The sequence below is a fragment of the Crotalus tigris genome, unplaced genomic scaffold (genome assembly GCF_016545835.1).
Source record: "Crotalus tigris isolate CLP2741 ecotype Arizona unplaced genomic scaffold, ASM1654583v1 scf7180000023746.1698619, whole genome shotgun sequence".
Classification (NCBI taxonomy): Eukaryota; Metazoa; Chordata; class Lepidosauria; order Squamata; family Viperidae; genus Crotalus; species Crotalus tigris.
In genome coordinates, this window is record NW_024100155.1 from 934,027 (window position 1) to 955,439 (window position 21,413).

At 45.3% G+C, this 21,413-nt stretch overlaps 1 protein-coding gene across 15 annotated transcripts in view; it reads left to right on the forward strand.

Moving 5' to 3' along the window:
• Nucleotides 1-21,413, forward strand: part of DNM1 (dynamin 1) — a 64,966-nt gene that overhangs the window by 16,031 nt on the left and 27,522 nt on the right. For 9 of the 15 annotated variants that reach the window (XR_005553963.1, XR_005553965.1, XR_005553964.1 and 6 more), the window contains exons 9-15: nucleotides 631-698; nucleotides 1,896-2,034; nucleotides 10,963-11,049; nucleotides 11,372-11,442; nucleotides 12,717-12,768; nucleotides 14,395-14,406; nucleotides 16,220-16,333. Coding sequence is in view for 11 of the 15 variants with exons in the window: in XM_039321598.1 (XP_039177532.1) it covers nucleotides 631-698; nucleotides 1,896-2,034; nucleotides 10,963-11,049; nucleotides 11,372-11,442; nucleotides 12,717-12,768; nucleotides 14,395-14,406; nucleotides 16,220-16,333 (543 nt within the window). In the remaining 4 variants the exon portion in view is untranslated. Of the gene's footprint in view, nucleotides 1-630; nucleotides 699-1,895; nucleotides 2,035-5,063; nucleotides 5,203-10,962; nucleotides 11,050-11,371; nucleotides 11,443-12,716; nucleotides 12,769-14,394; nucleotides 14,407-16,219; nucleotides 16,334-21,413 lie in introns of all 15 variants that reach the window. The other 6 variants (XM_039321608.1, XM_039321599.1, XM_039321603.1 and 3 more) reach the window with 3 other exon arrangements.

Sequence of the window (21,413 nt, forward strand, 5' to 3'; positions counted from 1 at the left end):
GATACCATTGACATTTAATTGACATTTAAATCAAATCAAGGTGGAACACTTCCGGATGCTCTCAAAATAGTTAACTCCCCAACTTTTAAGCAGCTGTAAGATCTCATCCATCTTGCAGCAAAGTATCAGATCACTTAAGGCTGAGGTAAAGTTTTAATAAAGATATGGGCAGGAGGAAATCGGTCGATATAAAGGAAGATGGTGCTAGGGACAGCCGTATAGTAATGTTCTAGTTGCCAAGATGGTTTCTCCACCATCCCATTATAGTGCTTTTCAATAAGTACATAGCTTTGTTACAGCAGAAATTACTGCACGCCCTCCAGAGATGGGTGGCTAAATGAATATGATAAATAAAAATAAATAAATAGCCATCTCCCTTGGCAATTAAAGAAGAACGTCTGGAAGATGCTTGGTAGGACAAGGGTGCTCTTGTAGGACTATCTAACGAAGAAATAATAATAAAAAAAGGAGGTGATGTTTCTCAGAATGCTAGGAGATGTTCTTCCATCACATCTCCAGACTTAAGAAGTTTGATTCATCTTCCATCTTGGGGATCCTTTGTATCCATAAAGTGATTTGGGGTGTCCCTCTCTTGATGTTCTTCATCCGTGTCTCTTTCTCCTGGTGCAGATGGAATTTGATGAGAAGGAACTTCGAAGAGAGATCAGCTACGCGATTAAGAACATCCACGGCATCAGGCACGTATTTATGCTCTCCTAACTTCTTCTCAGCATAACTCTAAGAATTCTCAGGCCAGAAGACTTCAAAGGTATGGTAGCGTGGTCTAAACACCTGCCCAGACCATTGATTTTGAAATAGTTGGGAAGGTTGTGCTATGACTTATGTTCTTTCTCCTGAGATAAAGTCTCCTCTCTATGATGGGAAGATATGTTGTCTCAAAGAGGACGTGGGGAAGTCAGGACCACTTACTCATGTAGAGTTTTAGGTTGCTTTTCTGAATACTGGCCAGAGCTGAGCTTCACAATCCATTAATGATGGCGTATGTATGAACCCAAATGAGTTTTATTTTTATTTATTTTTTTGTAAAGTTTTTATTAATTTCCCCCTCCCCCATACAATTCAGTAGGACTTATTCAACAGCGTGTTGTCTTGTGTTTATCATTCACTAGTGCAGGGGTAGGCAACCTTGGCTCTTTTATGACTCATGGACTTCAACTCCCAGAATTGCCTACCCTTGCACTAGTGCAAATTTAATTCCTAAGTCCTAAGGAAGGAAGGAAGGAAGGAAGGAAGGAAGGAAGGAAGGAAGGAAGGAAGGAAGGACGGACTATGGGGTCCTAGCTACTCTCGAGCTTGGTAGTTTTCCTGTAGCCGTTTCATCACCAAACTAGGTAACATGATCAATGCTAGAAGGAAATGGAATTTATGGAGAAGAGGAGGGAGGGAGGGAGGGAGGGAGGGAGGAAGGAAGGAAGGAAGGAAGGAAGGAAGGAAGGAAGGAAGGAAGGAAGGAAGGAAGGAAAGAAGGAAGGAAAGACTGAGCTTGGTGGTTTTCTTGTAGCCATTTCATCACCAAACTAGGTAACATCATCAGGGCTAGTAATGGTGAAGATGATCAGCATTGATGATGTTAGCTAGTTAGGGTAATGAAACATCTGCAAGAAAACCGCCAAGCTCAGAGGCCCCCTCATTCAATCATAAACTCTAAATATTCTCTTCTGTCGAGACTTTAGGGAATTCTAGTTGACCCAATGGGTTGTCCTTCTGGGCCTCTTCACGTTTCCCTCCTCACAGGCCGGCTGACTTTCTGTGTAATCAGCAACCCCTTTTACACCCCGGTGCAATGCAGTGACGTTCTCCTCGCCCTATCTCCTTCCGCCCTTCCCCTCTTCTCCTCCTCCTCCTCCACCACCACCACTACCCCGCATGTGTAGAACTGGCCTCTTCACCCCTGACATGGCTTTTGAGACCATTGTGAAGAAGCAGGTCAAGAAGATTAAAGAGCCCTGCCTGAAGTGTGTGGACATGGTCATTTCGGAATTAATCAATACGGTTAGACAGTGCACCAAGAAGGTAAACCCGGGAAGTGGAGCATGGGACATGCTCGCGATCTCTCTCCCCGCCAGCTGAAGCACAGCATTTTTGATCTAGGGTGCTGGTCCCGCCTGGCGCAAACGTCCTGTTGTTTTTCTCCTGGGGTGCCCTTCTTCACAGCATGACTAGACCTGAGTGAACCCAGCTTGCAGTGATCCTAGCCAATCAGAAAGCCATGGCCAAGCTCAAGAGGGTGGACCCCGGGCTAAATGTCTCTCCGATCAAAGTTTGGGGGTGGAATTCTGGACTCCTACAAGGTAGGATGGAGAATCACCTGCTCGAGCAGGGGGCTGGACTAGAAGACCTCCCAGGGGGCTGGACTAGAAGACCCCTCCAGGCTCTGGTCTGGTTCTGATTCAGTGTGGAATCATTGCTTTCTGTTAGCTTTAGAGCTGTTGTGTTTGTTGGTTTGTTGAAAATAATTACTATTTTTCTCTCTTGGCTGTCCGGTGTCCCCATTTAATGCTTAGGAGACCTACAGTTTGAAGGAACCAAATTGAAATGGAAGTTGGGTTTGAAGAGTGGATAAAATTGCTGCTGTGTCAGTGTGGTTTTCTGGAGATAAGATTAGGTAGCTGCCCTTCAACTGGGTTGGCTTTCTTTCTTTCTTTCTTTCTTTCTTTCTTTCTTTCTTTCTTTCTTTCTTTCTTTCTTTCTTTCTTCCTTCCTTCCTTCCTTCCTTCCTTCCTTCCTTCCTTCCTTCCTTCCTCTTTCTCCCTCTTTCTTCTTCTTCTTCTTCTTCTTCTTCTTCTTCTTCTTCTTCTTCTTCTTCTTCTTCTTCTTCTTCCTCCTCCTCCTCCTCCTCCTCCTTCTTCTTCTTCCTTCTTCTTCTTCCTCCTCCTCCTCCTCCTCCTCCTCCTCCTCCTTCTCCTTCTCCTTCTTTTCAGTCTACTGAAAATCCAGGGATGATCCTTCCTTTTGCCAAAGAGTTTTTGGAACTATTTGATCAATGTTAGCAGAATGGTTCCACAATTTGGTGAAGCAAAACTATACATTTTGGAACAATCATAACCCATATTTTCGAATCATCCATAACAACCCATGACAACCAACAATTCAACAGTTCCATTTTGGAACGGGGGAAACCAGTTCCCCCACCCTTAAAATCCCATGACTGTCTTCATCTCCAAAACAGTCATATTCATCTCCAAAATATTCCTCATTAAACGGGGACATCGGAATCCCCTATAATGAGCCTTCAGACCTCACAGATGATATTGTAAGGATCTGTTTTTTTTAACATCTCCAGAGCTTGGCCTGTTTTCTGATTGACTTGGGTCTGGGTCCTACCCCCAAAGAGCAGCACAGTCTTGAAGATCATCAGTTCAAAAACTCCTCTCACTTGCTTGTGGCCGTCTCAGCTTCAAGGAAAGGACCGTCCTTGGAAGATCCCAACTTCCATACATTCGCGTATAGATTCAGGGGAACACGTAGAACGGTTCCAATCTCAGCTGCTCATTTTCTAAAGCTGAAAAAAAAAATAATGAAAATAATGGGAAAGTCAGGACCTCAAGAGAAACGGGGGCTTCTTTCTTCCAAAAATGGGAAAGATGGGAACCTGGAACTTTGCCCATCTTGGACAAGCTGTTGGCCAGTGGGCAGAGCAGGTAAGGGGATGGGGAAGAGATGGATGGCGCTTGAGAATGCTCTTTATGGTAGACAGTCCCAGGAAAAGACAAGATTTGTGATTATTTTAGTAAAAAACAAAACATAAACGTAAGGTTGTGTTAGAGTCCTTCAACTGAAGGGACACACACCTGATGCAGATTCCTCAAGGTTCTAGAGTGCTGGAAGGAGTTGTGTTTTTCTATCCTGCTGTTTTTATTTGGGGGGGGGTTCCTGTGTCTATGAGCAGCACCCAGAAATTTGCCATTCGCTCCCGGTGATCGTGAGCCCTTGGGCTGCCAAGTATACAGTGTCATCTGAACGACTGGATTGGAAGGACCGATCTTTCCCCATTCTTCCTTCTCTCTGTTCCTTTTCCCACATTCTTCACTTCCCCCCCCCCTTTTAAGCCCTTTTCTGCTTCTGGGTTTATTTCTTCCCTTCTTTACCTCCACCTCCTTTCTTTGTTATGTTGTTGTTGTTGTTGTTTTTTACTCTTCCCACCTTCCTCGCCCACCTCCGAAGAGCAGGAAATCCATACCTCTAAGAGAGTCTTTTTTTTTTTTTTAAGCCAAGCTATTCTGAAGGACAGGAGAAGGAAGAACAAAAAAAGGGAAGGAAGGAAGGAAGGAAGGAAGGAAGGAAGGAAGGAAGGAAGGAAGGAAGGAAGGAAGGAAGGAAGGAAGAAAAGAAAGAAAAAAGAAATGAATGCTGATTATTAGCATGCTGGCTGGAGAGTTGAAGTCCATGCATCTTGAAAGGGACCAAGGTTGAGAAACATTGACCTAGTAGATCTTGGACTAGACGTGTCTTTGTAACTCAATGATTTAAAGAAGATGGGAAATTTTAACTCGGTTCCCAAAGTTAAAGTCCCTTAGGGAGAACAGGTGTGTTGCCAACACATTCATAGCTACTTTCTTCAAGTTCTCAAGATCCTTGACGTGCTCCATTCATATCTCGCTGTGAGCAAGTCGGTCAACCGTGTTAAGAGAAGAAGCTGGCTCCCAATCTTGGTTTGAGCGAGGAAAGGAGGACAGGAATGGGAAGGTCCATCTCTGCGCATTCCCTTTCATCCTTTTTTTAAAACTCACCCCCCCTAGCTTGCCGTTCCCCACCCTTTCTCTAACCTGCAGAATTCACTAGATGCTTGGCAGCACATGGAATCCTATAGCGATGACCACTGGTGGAACATCTGTCCGTGGAGCGAGCGATCCAGGAAGAAGGGGGGGAAAAAAAGAATTTCTTACTTCTCTCTCTGTTTACCTTGTGTTTTTTTCTCTTCTTTTCTCTCCCTCTCTCTCTGACTCTCTCCTCCCTCTGTCTGCTTCATGCCTTCCTTCCCTCCTCATTGCTTCTTCTCCCACCCACCCACCCACCTTCCCTGCTCCTTTTCATCCGTGCAGAACGGGCCTCTTCACGCCTGACCTGGCTTTTGAAACCATAGTGAAAAAGCAGATGCAAAAACTGAAGGAGCCCTCTCTGAAGTGTGTGGACATGGTAGCGAGTGAGCTCACGTCCACCATCAGAAAGTGTAGCAGCAAGGTAAAAGATCCTGCAAAGGAGAGAGAACGCCTTCCCCAACCCCTCCATAAAAAAAAAAAAGATTAAAAAAAACCCAATGCCATTTTGCGGGCACGTGGGTGGGCACCCACCCAGAGGAACCCAGAAGATGTGCCCAGGTGTGCCTTTTTGGTTAGACGACAGTCAAAGGAGGGAGAAACGAGGAGACCTCCATGGGGTTAGTCCTCTCCATTAGAGTAGGACAATTGGCAGAGATGGTGGGGGAAGAATAGGAGGAACGGTAGAGGTGATAGGGTGAAGATATCAAGAAGAGTCAAGCTATTCTCCAAAGCACCAGAAGGCAGGAGAAGAAGCAACGGATGGAGGTTTATCAAGGAGAGAAGCAACCTAGAACTAAGGAGGAATTTCCTAACAGTTAGAACAATTAGCCAGTGGAACAGCTTGCCTCCAGATGTTGTGAATGCTCCAACGCTGGAAGCCTTGAAGAAGAGATTGGACAAACATTTGTCTGAAGTGGTGCAGGTTTTCCTAGGGTTGGCCTAGAAGACCTCCAAGATCACTTCCAACTCTGTTGTTCTATTCTACTCTAAGATGCTTGTTGGAGCATAAGTAGACATGTTCTAGCTCGGAAGGACAAGGGAGAAGATGGTTGGGCGTCTATCTTCTCCTTCTTCTGAGTGCTTCCAAGTCCTGTAGTGGCCGCTCAAAGAGAAAACTGATCTGAGATGTTCTTAACACGTCATACTTGCCATCTGGAGCAAAGTTTGTTTGAATGACTATGGAGATTCTCACTCATCCAGGTCATGGCTGTCCCAGATGAACTTTGGGAACTTTCTTTGCTCTTCCTTAAAGGCACCTTGCTTCTTATCCAAGAAGATTCTTCAGTTTAGATCTAACCAGGGTTTCACCCTGATGCTCGCGGACGACAAAATCCATCGCTCAGATGTCTTCCTGTTGGCACCCAGCTGAAATTTTACTTCTCTTAAAACCTAATTTCTTAACCTTTCTTCTCCTCATCTTGGCATCCCATTCATTTTTTTATTTTTAAAGCTTTAAAAAGGAGAGCACCACGGTCGTCCAGCGATTTCTCTGTCTGGAATTGTACTGTTTCAGTCCTTTTCCAAAAACGCCATTCCGGGTCCACACCAAGTGGAACATTTTGGAGAGCATCTGGACACCGTTAGATGGCGCCACGCGCCTCTTGAATCTGGCACCGTGGCTCTTGATTTACTCAGCTAAGCAACCACTGGGACAAACTTCAGATTCTCAGCTTTTGACTTTCAACTATAAGGAAGACAAACATTTTGGAGAGTTACAACGGCTCAAGCCTGGATCTAGACAGGGCAAGGAAGGCTTTTGGGTGGAACCAAGCGTGAGAAAAGAAAGGGAAGTAAACATTCTTATTTGGAAAAAAAATACGGATGTATTTTTCGATGCAACGACAAAGAACAGGCACAAGAGAGGTCAGGATTGGCAAAGGTGGATGAAACCCCAAAGGCCTTGAAAAGAGCTCCCGTTTTGAAATGCAGCTGCAAAACAGCTCCGCAGAAGAGGTTGCCACAAAGAGGATCCCAAGAGATGCCAGATAGGGGATTTAAATTTCCCCTGCGGATTCCCCGTTGACTCAAAAAAATTGCTCCTAGGAGCAATTGTTTCTAGAAGCACGAAGCCGAAAACACCAGCCTGAAGATGACGAATGAGACTTCGTCGAAACATCGCCAAGACACTTCCAATTTGACGCGGGAGAAAACCCGAATAACCAAAGACCTACATACATCAGAATATATATATATTATGTTTTCTGAGGTTTTCGCGGGTATTTGTATATAGGTCTTTGGTTGTTCGGGTTTTCTCCCGCGTAAAATTGGAAGTGTCTTGGCGACGTTTCGACGAAGTCTCATTCGTCATCTTCAGGCTGGTGTTTTCAGCTTCGTGCTTTGAGCAGCAATGTGTGGTCTTAGCTGTTTCTTCCTTTTAACTGCCAGTGGGGGTACGCGGGAGAAAACCTGAACAACCAAAGACCTACATACAAATACCCGCGAAAACCTCAGAAAAATATATATATATATATATATATATATATATATATATATATATATATATATATATATATATATATATATATATATATGCTTTACAGCTCTCTAGAGTCTATTGCCCCCAACAATCTGGATCTTCATTTTACTGACTTTGGAAGGATGAAAGGCTGAGTCAACCTTAAGCTGTTCAGGATCGAACCCCTGGCAGTGGGCAGAGTTAACTTGGAATTCTGCATTCTAACCACTGTACCATCATGGCAGATAGATAGATAGATAGATAGATAGATAGATAGATAGATAGATAGATAGATAGATAGATAGATAGATGAGACAGACAGACAGACAGACAGACGTTACGGATAGATAGATAGCTAGATGAGATAGATAGATAGATAGATAGATAGATAGATAGATAGATAGATAGATAGATAGATAGACAGACAGACAGACAGACAGACATAGCAATAGAATTTAGACATATATATGCTTTACAGCTCTCTCTAAGCGGTTTACAGACTCAGCCTCTTCCCCCCCCCCACACAATCTGGGTCCTCCTTTTACCAATCTCGGAAGGATGGAAGAATGGGTCAACGTTGAGCCGGTCAGGATCGAACTCCAGGCTGTGGGCAGAGCTTAGCTTGCAATGCTGCCTTCTATCCACTCCGCCACCATGGCTCCTAATGCAACATCCAATCAGCTACAGCAGTAGCAATAGCCCTTAGACTTATATACTGCTTCACAGTGCTTTTACAGCCCTCTCTAAACAGTTTACAGAGTCAGCCCCCCCCCAAAATCTGGGCTCTCTTTTTACCGACCTCGGAAGGATGGAAGGCCGAGTCAACTTTGATCGTGTGAACAAGGCTGCAATGAATTAAGAGGGAGCTCTCTCTTTTTTTCCCCACTGCCGTTGTAACTTCAAACCATCGCTAAATGAACCATTGCTAATCGAGGAATACCTGCATTGGGAATGAATGAAAACCTGAGCTGTTTAACCCACACTTTGATGTGTTTTTTATTTTCCTGTTTCCAATCATGGATTTCTGCTCCCCAAATTCCTCAACAGTGAACTCATTTTGGGCAAAAACCCGCCCAGCAGCTGCAAAAAAAAAAAAAAAGTAGGGGGGGGGAAACCCATTTTAAAAATCCTGCATCTGACAGAGGAGAGAGAGAGAGAGAGAGAGAGAGAGAATAATTCCTAAGGATTGCTAAACGAGACAGGAAATGAATCCATCTGTTTTTCCAAGAGACCCTGTGTGGGTGTTGGTGAATGGCTGCAAAAGAATGGGAAAGAGATGACAGATCTGCCTAAAAGAGAAATCGAATTTTTTTTTTCTGAAAAAGGGTGGTGGAACAGAAAGAAGCAAACGTGGCCTTGGAAGAATATAGAAAGGCAGAGAATCAAGCATACAGGGATAGAATCAAGATCACACAAAGCGTTAATACCACTTTATAACGCTTTGGTGAGGCCACACTTGGAATCCTGCATCCAGTTTTGGTCACCACGATGTAAAAAAGATGTTGAGACTCTAGAAAGAGTACAGAGAAGAGCAACAAAGATGATTAGGGGACTGGAGGCTAAAACATATAAGGAACGGTTGCTGGAATTGGGTATGTCTAGTTTAAGGAAGAGAAGGACGAGGGGTGACATGATAATAGTCTTCCAATATCTCAGGGGCTGCCCCAAAGAAGAGGGAGTCAAGCTATTCTCCAAAGCGCCTGAAGGCAGGACAAGAAGCAACGGATGGAAACTCATCAAGGAGAGAAGCAACCTAGAACTAAGGAGAAACTTCCTGACAGTGAGAACAATTAATCAGTGGAACAGCCTGCCTCCAGAAGCGGTAAATGCTCCAACACTGGAAGTTTTTAAGAAGAGACTGGACAGCCATTTGTCCGAAATGGTGTAGGATTTCCTGCCTGAGCAGGGGGTTGGACTAGATGACCTCCAAGGCCCCTTCCAGCTCTGTTGTTCTGCATTCTGCAATATGAAAGCATCCTGGCCCTCTCGAAGCAAGGAAAAATATGAAGGCACTCGGGAAGTGAGCTTTCCCCAGTGTTAGGTTTGGGAGGCAGTCGAGAGTGATGGGAAATGTAGTCCGACCCAGTGAAGCAGAAACAGGGCAAAGGACGATCTATGCTGGTGGAGACTCGCTCTTACTATCCAGGATTCACCAATTTCATCTCCCCGGCATCCTGACCCCGACAGCCACTTTCTATGTTTGCAACAGGGCATTAAGCCACAAACTAACCAACAAAGCTGGTCTAGGGCTCTTTTCCACGGCTTCTTTCGTGCGTGAGTCAGACCTGGTGCTCCGCCGAGGAGTAAAGCTTGTCAACATCCTGCTGACCCACCATGAAATCCTAATTCCAATTCAGGATATACCCCTCACTCGTGGCCATGGATAAGAACCGGGGGGACTGGGTGCACAAATGTCAAGGGAAGAGCTGTCTGCAGATGTAGGTTAGGGATGGATCAGGGGATCTGACAAGCCATGGTTTGCAGGGAGAGGCACCTCTCCCTTGTCTTCCTAAGGGATCATAGTTAGAAAGATTCAGGAGCAGGAAACGGGACGGGCTGAAATATGTGAAGGTGGAATCTGATGGCACCCCGAATTTAAAGGCGTCCACCAGCCCCCTCCTCCAGTTTGCCTGCTCTCTTCATGAAAAGGATGGCATTTTCTGGGTGCTGCTTAGGTTACAGCCCCCTCCCCCCTCCCCTGTGCACCCCAATGCATGTTCCTTTTGGGGGGAGGGAAAAGGATGTATCTGTGACGTGAGTTGCTTGTGGCCCACCGGTGTCCTTGTTGCGCATGTCCTCCCTTGCTCACAACGTTGGATGCTTTCCCCCCGCATGAGATATGCAAACTGGCGAGGGTCAAAGTGTGGCTTAAACTGGGGGGAGGATCTTTTCTGCAGGGCGAGGAATGGGCTGGGGTCCATTTTGGATAAGAGAATTGAGGAGATGTTTTCCAATTTCCAAGCTGGGTTTTGTCTATATTTCTGGCATGGTTTTTTGCTGTCTGCAGCAAGAAAGAAGAAGACCTCCAGAGCAATGTATCTCAACCGTGGCTACTTGAAGATGCATGGACTTCAGCTCCCAGAATTCTCCACACAGCTGAATTCTGGGAGCTGAAGTCCACACACCTTCAAGGGGCCGAAAAACACTGGTCCGAACCAACAGCAAGCATCAAAAGATCATAAATAGACTTCTGACCCATTGTTCAATGGTGGTTAGTGATGGTTTCCTTGTTAAACCCACCCAGAGTCTCCTGAAATGGTGGCTATCGTAAAGTCCATAAAATGTTTTAAAAATGTAAATGTGTTTGGATGTACTCCATAACTCATCTTCAACATCACCCTCCTGGCGGGGGAGACATGGCTGTTGGCATCATCCCAAGCCATGGTTCCTTGAAACGTGGTTGATTGGTTAAGGCCCAGTTGGCCTGAACTCACTCCACATACTGACTCCCCTAAGCCATGATTTGCAAGCCACCATGGATGGATTTGTCTTCCACCGAAAAGAAAACCCACCATGGTTGAAAGCAGGCTTATGGTGGGTCTTAAGGAAGAACTTCCCAGCTTGGTTGAACGTTGGAAAAACATCTTCATAGCTTTCTCTTCTTCCATAGTCTTCCCTCTTGCTTTCTCACTGCCCAACACCTGTTCCTGGGGTCATGGGGGTATGTTTTCCACTTTCTTCTCTGTCTGGACATTCTTCCCTCTCCTTCCCCCCCCCCCCGTACAGCTAAGCCAATATCCTCACCTGCGGGAGGAGATGGAGCGGATCGTGACTACTCACATCCGGGACAGAGAAGGAAAGACCAAAGACCAGGTATGGCTCACCTGGAGAAGCTTCCCATTTCTGTAGCCACTCAACTGCCCCCTTCCAGAGGGATCCCTTGGGCTGTTTTTCATTTGGAGTCCCCCAACAAAGCCCATCCTTTCTCCTCAGGGAAGTCTCCAGACAAGCTGGACTTCAACTCCCATGATCCCCTTCCATGAGGGTTATAGGAGCAGAAGAACCACCCTTTGGGAGGCTCTGATGAAATATTCTGGCCTTAGTAACCGCGAGCTTAGTATGGAGTTGTCGATGAAGGTCCTTTTGGAGGATCTCAAATGTTTCATCTCTCTCTTGGCACGATTTTCGTCCCCAGGTCATGCTTCTGATAGACATTGAGTTGTCCTACATGAACACCAACCATGAAGACTTCATTGGATTTGCCAAGTAAGACTCCTGGGTCGAAACGTACTTCTTAGACTCTCAGTCCTCCAGGTCATAGTTGTCCCAAAGGAGGCATCTGGACTTTTCTTGAAGACGTTTCACTTCTCCTCCAAGAAGCTTCTTCAGCTCTGACCAGATGGTGGGGAATGGAAATATTTATAACTGTCTGCGAGGAGTATAAATCCTTCCATTCCCCACCATCCAGGCAGAGCTGAAGCAGCTTCTTGGAGGGGAAGCGAAACGTCTTCAAAGAAAAACAAAGAAGTCCAGTTGCCTCCTGAAAAAAAACACCTCTGGGATACTTCTTGGAGATGACTTCAGCCCATTCTTTTTGGTCCTGAAGTTGTTCCTCTTGAGAAATTTCACCCAGAGGTTAACTCCATTTTATGATCAGCCTTGTTGGAAAAATGGAAAACCCTGTTTTCTCCAGAGGGCATATATAATGTGTTAGGTTTTTAATACATTTTCATATATGATATATATTCATATATATTTTCTGTAGCGTTCTTGTGTTTTCATGGAGCTGTGAGCCATTGAGAGTCTTCTCCCCAAGGTTGCAGGAGAACCAACTGATTACAGGCAGTCCTTGACTTACAACAGGTTCATTAGTGACCGTTCAAAGACACTTCCCACCTGCTTTGAAACTTCGGAAAAAGTGCAGAGAAGAGCAACTAAGATGATCAAAGTCCTGGAGACTAAAACATACAAAGAACGGCTGCAAGATTTGGGGATGGCCAGTCTAGAGAAAAGAAGGACTAGTGGGGGACATGATAGCAGGATTCCAATATTTGAGGGGCTGCCACAAAGAAGAGGAGGGGGTCAACCTATTTTCCAAAGCACCAGAAGGCAGGATGAGAAACAATGGATTGGAAACTAATCAAAGAGCGAAGCAACCTAGAATTAAGGAGAAACCTAATAATGAGGATAATTAACCAGTGGAACAGCTGGCCTCCAGCAATTGTGGGTGCTCCATCACTGGAGATTTTAAGAAGAGACTGGACAGCCATTTGTCTGAAATGGTATAGGGTTTCCTGCTTGAGCAGGGGGTTGGACTAGAAGACCTTCAAGGTCCCTTCCAGCTGTATTCTGATGAATTTTGATTGATTGATTGATTGATTGATTGAAAATTTAACGTGGCAAACTTGGAAACTATATTGGAACGAAAGCTTTTCCTTATCTATAGAGTATTTCGTAGTCTATCTTCGCTTGGGAGATCCCAGAAAGGAAGTGTAATTATGGCCAATAATAATAATAATAATTTAATTTCTCTTTTGCAGTGCTCAGCAAAGGAGCAGCCAAATGAATAAGAAAAAAACAGCTGGGAATCAGGTAAAAACTCTTCAATCATTGAAAGTTGTTGGTGGTGGAGGGTTTCCCGTGTCGCGAATGGATGTCAGTGGCCTTCCCTGTTTATTTAGCATGATTTATGGCGGATGCTTTAATTAATGTCCATTGTGGTTGTCGGCTGATGTGTCGTCTACGTAGGTCCGTTCGGTTTCTGCCCATTGGCCATCCATCCGCTCCCGTTTGCACCCCATTTTTGAGCCCCCAGATGGGTAGATTTTGGATTTGGGGTTTGTTGGCAGTGTTGTGAAGATGGAAGAAATTTGGATGGCCTTCTCCCCAAAAAAACCGCACTCCGTAGCTTGGGAAAGGGAGAGGAAAATTGAGGAACTGAATGAAATTAGCAGGCATTGATCAGTTAAAAATCAAGGCTGGGCTTCATCTCCTGCCCTACCAGCCCAGATGCTGCTTACCTATACAGGTAATCCTCCACTTACGACAGTTCGTTTAGTGACGGCGGCACTGGCGGAAGTGACTCAGGACCAGTTTTTCACGCTTACGACCTTTGCAGCATCCCCAGAGTCAGGTGATTTACATTCGGGCAACCGGGTTCATATTTACGACGGTCACAGCGGGGGAGTCACGCGATCCCCTTTTTGCGACCGTTTGATGAGCAACGTCATTCAACGACCGTGCTACTAATTTAACTGCCGTGATCCACTTAACAACGGTGGCAGGGAAGGTCGTGAAGCGGGCAAAACGTGCTGAGCAAATGTCTCACTTAGCAACAGTGGGCTCCATTGTGGTCGTAAGCCGAGGACTACCTCGTTTAGGTGGGCTAGGCTAAGCGTTGCTTTGGTTGAAATTATCCCGGCCATCTGATGTCTGAAAGCCGCTTTTGAATCAGGGTTTGACTTGGTCTCCATCCTTTAAAATTATAAATTGTAAGTCACCTCCTAGCAGATATTTCCTGAACCCTCTAGTAACTAGTTAGTAAGTCAAAACAAGTCTTTTCAAACTTCGAGATTTCTTTTATTTCTCGTCAACACGTCTTGGGAAAGATGTCCTTTTAAATCAGCTTTTTCCTTCCTTCTCCATCAGTGTTGGACCCCCCAACTCCTAAACCGACTCAGTTGAGTTGGGAAATGCTGAAGCCCCCAAAGCTGAGTGGTCCACAATCTCAATTTAGGGGTTCTCCAAGACAGCCTATGCTTAATTTCCCCCCCCCCCTTTCTTCTTTTTACTTAAGCAGTTTTTCTTTTGCGGTGTGAGATTTTTAGTGTTCCAGGCTATTTGGGCTTTAGTTTGAGCAAACATCTGCAGTTGTAAATATTTGGGTTTTTTTGGGGGGGGGTGTTATTGTCTACCAGTCTTCCCTAAGTTAGTATCCTCCGAATGACCTGAGACTACAGTTCCCATGGTCCTCCATAGGCGTGGAAGTCTGCAAATTGTGGCGTCTGCATTTGGGGGAATCAGACTGGGAAGGCTATAGGTATATGTGTGTATTTGTGTGTGTGTGTCTCTCTCTCTCTGTGTATACACACGCACAAATACTTTTGGTGCACACAGCTGCTTCTTCTTCCTCCACTTGCTTTTTCTTTTGTTTTTTGAGTAATAATTTTTCTTTTCTTTGCTCCTGTTGTCTCTGCTGGTGCTGCTCTGTTTTTTCAGGATGAAATCCTGGTGAGTAAGAGGTGGGGGGGGGGAATAAATAGCCACTCATTGTTTGTGGCATGTCTGAAAAAATACTAATTTTAAGACCTCTGGGAAGGACGAGGGCTCTCCAGGCCAAACAGGGAGAAAGACGTCAAATTTGACCTGGGTTTCTTGAAAAAGAGAAGTAAGGAAGAGAAAATATTCTAATTGGGCAAGGGCTTATCCATTTGGACACAGAGAGAGAGAGACGGCAAGCGGAGAAACGGGGAGGAAATTGTAGAAACAGAGTTTAAAATTCCAGATTTCATGCTGCAAATTCTTCCATCCGCGTTAGCTGGTACTTCGGGGATGGGGTTACTACAGCTCCTGTCATTTCCCATCTGGAAGATGCTCCTTGAAAGAGCAGGACATACAGACAAGTGTTTGTAAACACGTCTGAAACTCAACAGGCAGATTCCAAGCTGGAGAGAAGTGTTAAGGGCCCAACAGAGAGGGGAAAAGGACAACGGACAACCGTTGACCAGAATTTAGGATGATAGACATGGAAAGCAAGGGAACACATTTCCAAAAACAATGTCATGTGTGTGCTGGCATCCCAACACAGTTGCGTCCTGATATGAACAGATGCAAAGATTTGCATGTCGATGGGACCATCATTCAGCACCCAGTTCAGGAAATATGAACTTCTAGTAGCTGGAGATGGAACTCTTCAGTAGAGTTCTTCAATCTGATGCTTTGGAGATACAGTGGACAATTATCACACTCTCCGGTGAGTGTGGTCCATAACTATCTTTTCTGGAGCTCCTAGTTGTCGAACAAAGATTTATATGTCAATGGGACCATCCTGCAGCACCTAGTTCAGTAAATATGAATTTCTAGTAGCTGGAGATGGAACTCTTCAGTAGAGTTCTTCAACCTGATGCTCTGGAGATGCAGTGGACAGTTGTCACACTCTCCGATGAACGTGGTCCATAACTATCTTTTCTGGAGCTCCTAGTTGTCGAACAAAGATTTATATGTCAATGGGACCATCCTGCAGCACCTAGTTCAGTAAATATGAATTTCTAGTAGCTGGAGATGGAACTCTTCAGTTGAGTCCTTCAACCTGTTGCTCTGGAGATGCAGTGGACAATTGTCACACTCTCCAGTGAGCGTGGCCCCTAACTATCTTTTCTGGAGCGTCTAGTTCTTGAACTTTTGAAGGCCACCATCTTAGGAACATGGTGCCCTCTTGAATTGGACCCTGTTCCAGGGATGTGCGGAAGTGGTGGAAAGTGGTGAAGCCAACTGGCTGTTCTTTAGAGAGGTGGAGAATATGATTTTCAAAGGTCCTAATCTGAGGTTCATGGTTTTAACATCTCAAGGGCAAAGCGGTGAGGATGCTTGACGGGTCCACCCAGCACAAACACACGATAGAGGGACTCCAGTTTCTCTTTGTTTCCCAACACTGTTCTTGCTTAGTTGTTAAGTGCTTATTAACCTCCTTTGTTTCTCATCTCTTCCTTTCCCTGCTTAATTAATAATCCCGACCCACGCAAATGTGGCTGCATGCAGTGCGTAATTTTGCAAAGAGATTCCCTTTTTTAGACCTAGGGGATGGTGAAACGGCCAGGGGCAAAAAAACAAAAAAAGATGTTATTTCCCTAAAGCTTTTCCACATTTCCCTCCCCTCCCCAAGACTTCACATTGCTAATCTCAGATCCTTGCCTTGAGTTTATGCTCCGTGGAACGGCTACTCAGCCAATCCTGCCGCTTCTTGTGTGTGGTGTGGTGCAGTTGTGTTTGGGCAGTCTGGTCCCTTGATCAACATTCATGACTCTGAGGTATTTTGGTGACCCAGGTGATCCGCAAGGGTTGGCTCACGATCAACAATATCGGCATCATGAAGGGCGGCTCAAAAGAATACTGGTTTGTCCTGACTGCAGAGAATCTCTCGTGGTATAAAGACGATGAGGTAAGGATGTGAGTTTATCTTCTCCGTTTCTCCGCCCTAAATGAAAAGAAATTCTAAACCCGCTGAAATGAGTTCTTGGAGTCCATAGTTGTCCACAGAACCTATCAGATCACACAACCGGGATATCTCATCTTCTAATCCTTTAGAGCAACGATCTCCAGCCTTGGCAACTTTAAGGCTTGTGGACTTCAGCTTCCAGAAGTCCTTAGCCAGCCAAGCTATTCTCCAAAGTCCCTGAAAGCAGGACAAGAAGCAATGGATGGAAACTCAACCTAGAACTAGGGAGAAATTTCCTGGCAGTGAGAACAATTAACCAGTGGAACAACCTGCCTCCAGAAGTTGTGAATGCTCCAACACTGGAAGCTTTTAAGAAGAGACTGGACAGCCATTTGTGTGAAATGGTATAGGGTTTCCTGCCTGAGCAGGGGGTTGGACCAGATGACCTCCAAGGTCTCTTCCAACTGTTTTCTACTCTACTCTACTCTACTCTACTCTACTCTACTCTACTCTACTCTACTCTACTCTACTCTACTCTACTTTACTCTACTCTACTCTACTCTACTCTACTCCATTCTATTCATGGCAAATGGCAGCGACAACAATTTGAAGTCAACTCAAAGGATGGTAAAGGATTTGTCCTAGAAAGGAAATCTGAGAAAATCTTTTGAGAATGGAACAGTTGAGTGGTCAAGTCAATAAATAAAGGTACTAACTGGAGAGTGACGTGGACAGTTTCAAAGTATTTAATGGATAGGTGTTCAGGTTATCCCAATGTTTCTCAATCTTGGCCACTTCCAGACAGGTGGACTTAAAATTCTAGAATTTCCCAGCCAGCAGAATTCTGGGAGTTGAAGTTCAGAAATCTTAAAGTCTCCAAGTTTGAGGGAAAACTGCAATCATGGGTAGATTTTATGGATTTTTCCACTCTGTTGATTTGGAAAATATTACTCCCAGCCTCTGAGTTATGTAGTTATAATTTGGAGCTGAATTATTTTGCAAGTTGGACGCCAAAATCGTCTGGAACACACCAGTGGGAAAAGGCCCCACCAAGTCCTTGAGTCTGTTTGCACATGATGGTTTGGTTTTGAGCTTAAGAGCTCTTTAGCGTTCCAACGGGGTTTTCCGGTTTAAGATTTCCAGATGTTCCTCCTCTTGGAGACTTTTGAAGGCCATCCAAAATCTTGGAAGGGGACTCATCTGCAAGAGACAATTCCCAAGATAAAATAACTCCCTCACAAACTTGAGGTGGTCACTCGGGGCTGCCATATTATTCTTCATTGTTCTCCACCCCACCTTGACTAAAGTTGCATATCTGTCATTGCCCGCAAAAATTTCCTGGCCCGGCACTTCTTCCCCACCCCTTTCTCTTCCTTCTCCTCCTCTTCTTTCTCCTCCTCCTTCTCCTCCTCTTCTTTCTCTTCCTCCTCCTCCTCTTCTTCTTTCTCCTCTTCTCTTCCTCCTCCTCTTCCTCTACTCCTCCTCCTCTTCTTTCTCCTCCTTCTCTTCTCTTTGTCCTCCTATTTATCCTCTTCTTCTTCTTTCTTCTCCTCCTCCTTCTCCTCTTTTTCCTCCTCCTCTTCTTCCTCCTTCTCCTCCTCCTTCTCCTCTTCTTCTCCTCCTCCTCCCCCTTTTCTCTTTTCCCTTTCTTCTTCTCTTCCTCCTCCTCTTCCTCCTCCTCCTCCTTTTCCTTTTCTTCTTCCTCCTCCTTTTCTCCTCCTCTTCTTTCTCCTTCTCTTTCTCCTCTTTGTCCTCTTCTTCTTCTCTTTCTTCTCCTCCTCTTCCGCTTTCTCCTCCTCCTCTTCTCTTCCTCCTTCTCCTTCTCCTCCTCCTCTTCTCTTCCTCCTTCTCCTCCTTCTCTTCTCTTCCTCTTCTTTCTCATCCTCTTTCTCCTCCCTCTTTCTCCTCTTCCTCCTCTTCTCCTCCTCCCCTTTTCTCTTTTCCCTCTTCTTCTTCTCTTCCTCCTCCTCCTCCTTTACCTCTTCTCTTCTTCTTCCTCCTCCTCCCTTTCTCCTCTTCTTTCTCCTTCTCTTCCTCCTCTTCTCTTTATCCTCCTCTTCTTGTCTTTCTCCTCCTCCTCCGCTTTCTCCTCCTTCTCTTCTCTTCCTCCTTCTCCTCCTTCTCGTCTCCTCTTCCTCTTCTTTCTCATCCTCTTCCTCTTCCTTCCTCCTCTTCTTTCTCCTCCTCCTCCTCTTCTCTTTGTCTTCTTCTCCTCCTCCTCCTCCTCCTCCTCCTCCTCCTCCTCCACCACCGTGCCAGCCCAAAAGCAAACATGCGTTTTAGATTTCAGATTGGCCTCGGCATCTGGATTCCAGAGGTGGCCCAACCTCCCCCCCCCATCCTTGACTGCAGTTGCTCAAAGGTGCCTGGAATGACTTCAGCTGAGTAGCATAAGCCGTTTTAACCAGTTCCAGCTGTGGGGATCGGGAGAAAGAAGGGAAGGGTGGGTGGGGTGGGTGGGGGACTGGGGCTCCCTTTAATCCTGGGGGCGAGGGGAGTCTGCTGGGGGGAGCCAGCTGTACATGTCTTCAGCCTCCCTTCGGTGGGGAGAAGCCGCCGAAAGAAAACTGCTACTTGCCAGTCGAAATGATAAATCGCAGCGCAGAGACCCCAGTGCTGGTAGAGCAGGAAGGACCCCAGAGAAAGGAACCTTTGTTTCCCACCGCAAGGAAGGGGAAGTGGCGTGGGGCGTTTGTGTGTTTTCTCTTTCCTCCCCTCCTCTTCCACATTTCCAGTAAAAAAAAAAACAAACCCCAACAACATACCCAGGCACCCACCCATTTCATAAATCCCACTCCTCAAATACCGGCCTCGGCAGCAGAAATTTTTTTCTTTTCTTTTCTTTTTTTTTAAAAAGAAAAGCTAAAAAATTTCCGCTCCCCTCCAGATGGAAGACTTTTGCTTCTGTCCAGATTTTGGGAGCTTATGGCATTGGCAGAGATCTCTTTCTTGCAGTGCTTAGGCGTTTGGGGAGGTGGAGATCGGAGTGTGTGTGGGGGGGGGGGGGAAACAACCCCGACAAATTCACACCAGTGGAGGCTAAACCATATTTCCCACCCTGTAGTTGCGTGCTTTTGTGTTCGTGTCATGAGGTTAATTCCCAGTGAATTAAAAGCTATGACGCGGTTCTTCTTTTAGTTAAAGAATTGACAGAAGTGAGAATCGGTATGAATTTTAAAAAGCAGGGGGTTGGGCTAGAAGACCTCCCAGGCCCCTTCCAACTCTATTTTCTATTCTTTTCTACTCTACTCTACTCTACTCTACTCTATTCTACTCTACTCTACTCTACTCTACTCTTATTCCCTATTCTATTCTATTCCATATTCCATTCCATTCTATATTCTATTCTATTCTATTCCATATTCTATTCTATATTCTATTCCATATTCTATTCTATTCTCCATATTCCATATTCCATTCTATTCTATTCTATTCTATTTTATTCTATTCTATTCTATTCTATTCTATTCCATTCCATATTCTATTCTAATTCTATTCTAATTCTGTTCTACCCTATCCTACTTTAATTCTATTCTACTCTACTCTACTCTACTCTACTCTACTCTACTCTAGTCTAGTCTAGTCTAGTCTAGTCTAGTCTAGTCTAGTCTAGTCTAGTCTAGTCTATTCCCTGTTCTAATATTCTATTCTATTCATTCCAATTTTTTTTAGGATATTTGCTAAATATCTGCCTGCTTCCTACGTGGTGGAATAGCTCTTTAAATGAAGCCAGCATCCTGCAGATTGCTAGTTTCTTTTTTTCTTCAGGCACAAAGCAAACAAAATTAGCGTTTCCTTGAGTTTGAAGTTCACCTTCTCATCTTTCTTGGCATTCAAGGGCTTTTACCGCCAATCAATAGGGACATTTTTCTCTGTTGACAGAAGCCTCTTTCCAAACTCTGCCCATTGGGCCAGAGGTGGTGTTTGTGTTGGCCACGCTTGGCACCCTAATGATCCAACTGGGGAAAATTAGAAGTCTGGAGTCCTCTTTTTTTCCCTTTGGCTATCCTCACTCCGACTCTCTTCCTGCCTCTTCTGTGGGGGCTAGGAATTTTGCAGGGTCTTCCTGCACCCCTCAGAGGAACCTCGGCGTTAAGGTGGTCCTTCTGCTTCCCAGTTTTATGCAACTGTAACCACTGCTTGCCATCCTTAACTCTGCGATGTTGGTCTACCTCAATCAGCAGTTTCATTCCCCTGTTCGTCCCTGACATAAAAATAGGATTTTAATGGAGGCATCCGGGAGGATCAGCCTTTGATAAGCATCGCCCGATGGCCCCTTTTCAACCTTTTTTCTAAAAAAAAAAAAAGGTGGCATCTTTCTGGGGTCAGAGTTTGGAATAGCAGAAAAGGAAAAAGAAAATGGAGAAATATGGGGAAATATTGGTAGTTCAGGGTTGAAATGAAGGGTCCTTGTTGCTCTCTGAGCTTGCTTGTTTTCTTGCAGACGTTTCAGTACCGAACTGGGTAACCTCACTGGTGCTGGAAGGGAGTGGGTTTGTGGGGAGGAGGAGGAAGAAGAGGAGGAGGAGGAAGAAGAAGAAGAGGAGGAAGAGGAGGAGGAGGAGGAGGAGGAGGAGGAGGAGGAGGAGGAGGAGGAGGAGGAGGAGGAGGAGGAGGAGGAGGAGGAAGAGAACTGTGGGGTCCTGGATGGTCTCTGAACTTAGTTGTTTCCTTGGAGACATTTCATTACCCAACTAGATAACTTCATTGGTGCTGGAAGGGAGTGGAGTTTGCAGGGAGGAAGAGGAGAAGGAGGAGAAGGAGAAGAAGGAGGGATCCTTAGTGCTGAGTTTGGTTGTTTTCTTGCAGACCTTTCATTACCCAGCTGGGTAATGCCATCAGTGTTAGAAAGGGAGTGGGATTCATGGAGGAGGAGAAGGAGGAGGATTGTGGGGTCCTTGGTGCTCTCTGAACTTCGTTGTTTACTTGCAGACCTTTCATGACCCAACTAGGTAACATCATCAGTGCTAGAAGGGAGTGGGGTTTGCGGGGAGGAGGAGAAGGAGAAGGAGAAAGAGGAATCCTTAGTGCTCTCTGAGCTTGGTTGTTTTCTTGCAGACCTTTCCTTACCCAGCTAGGTAAT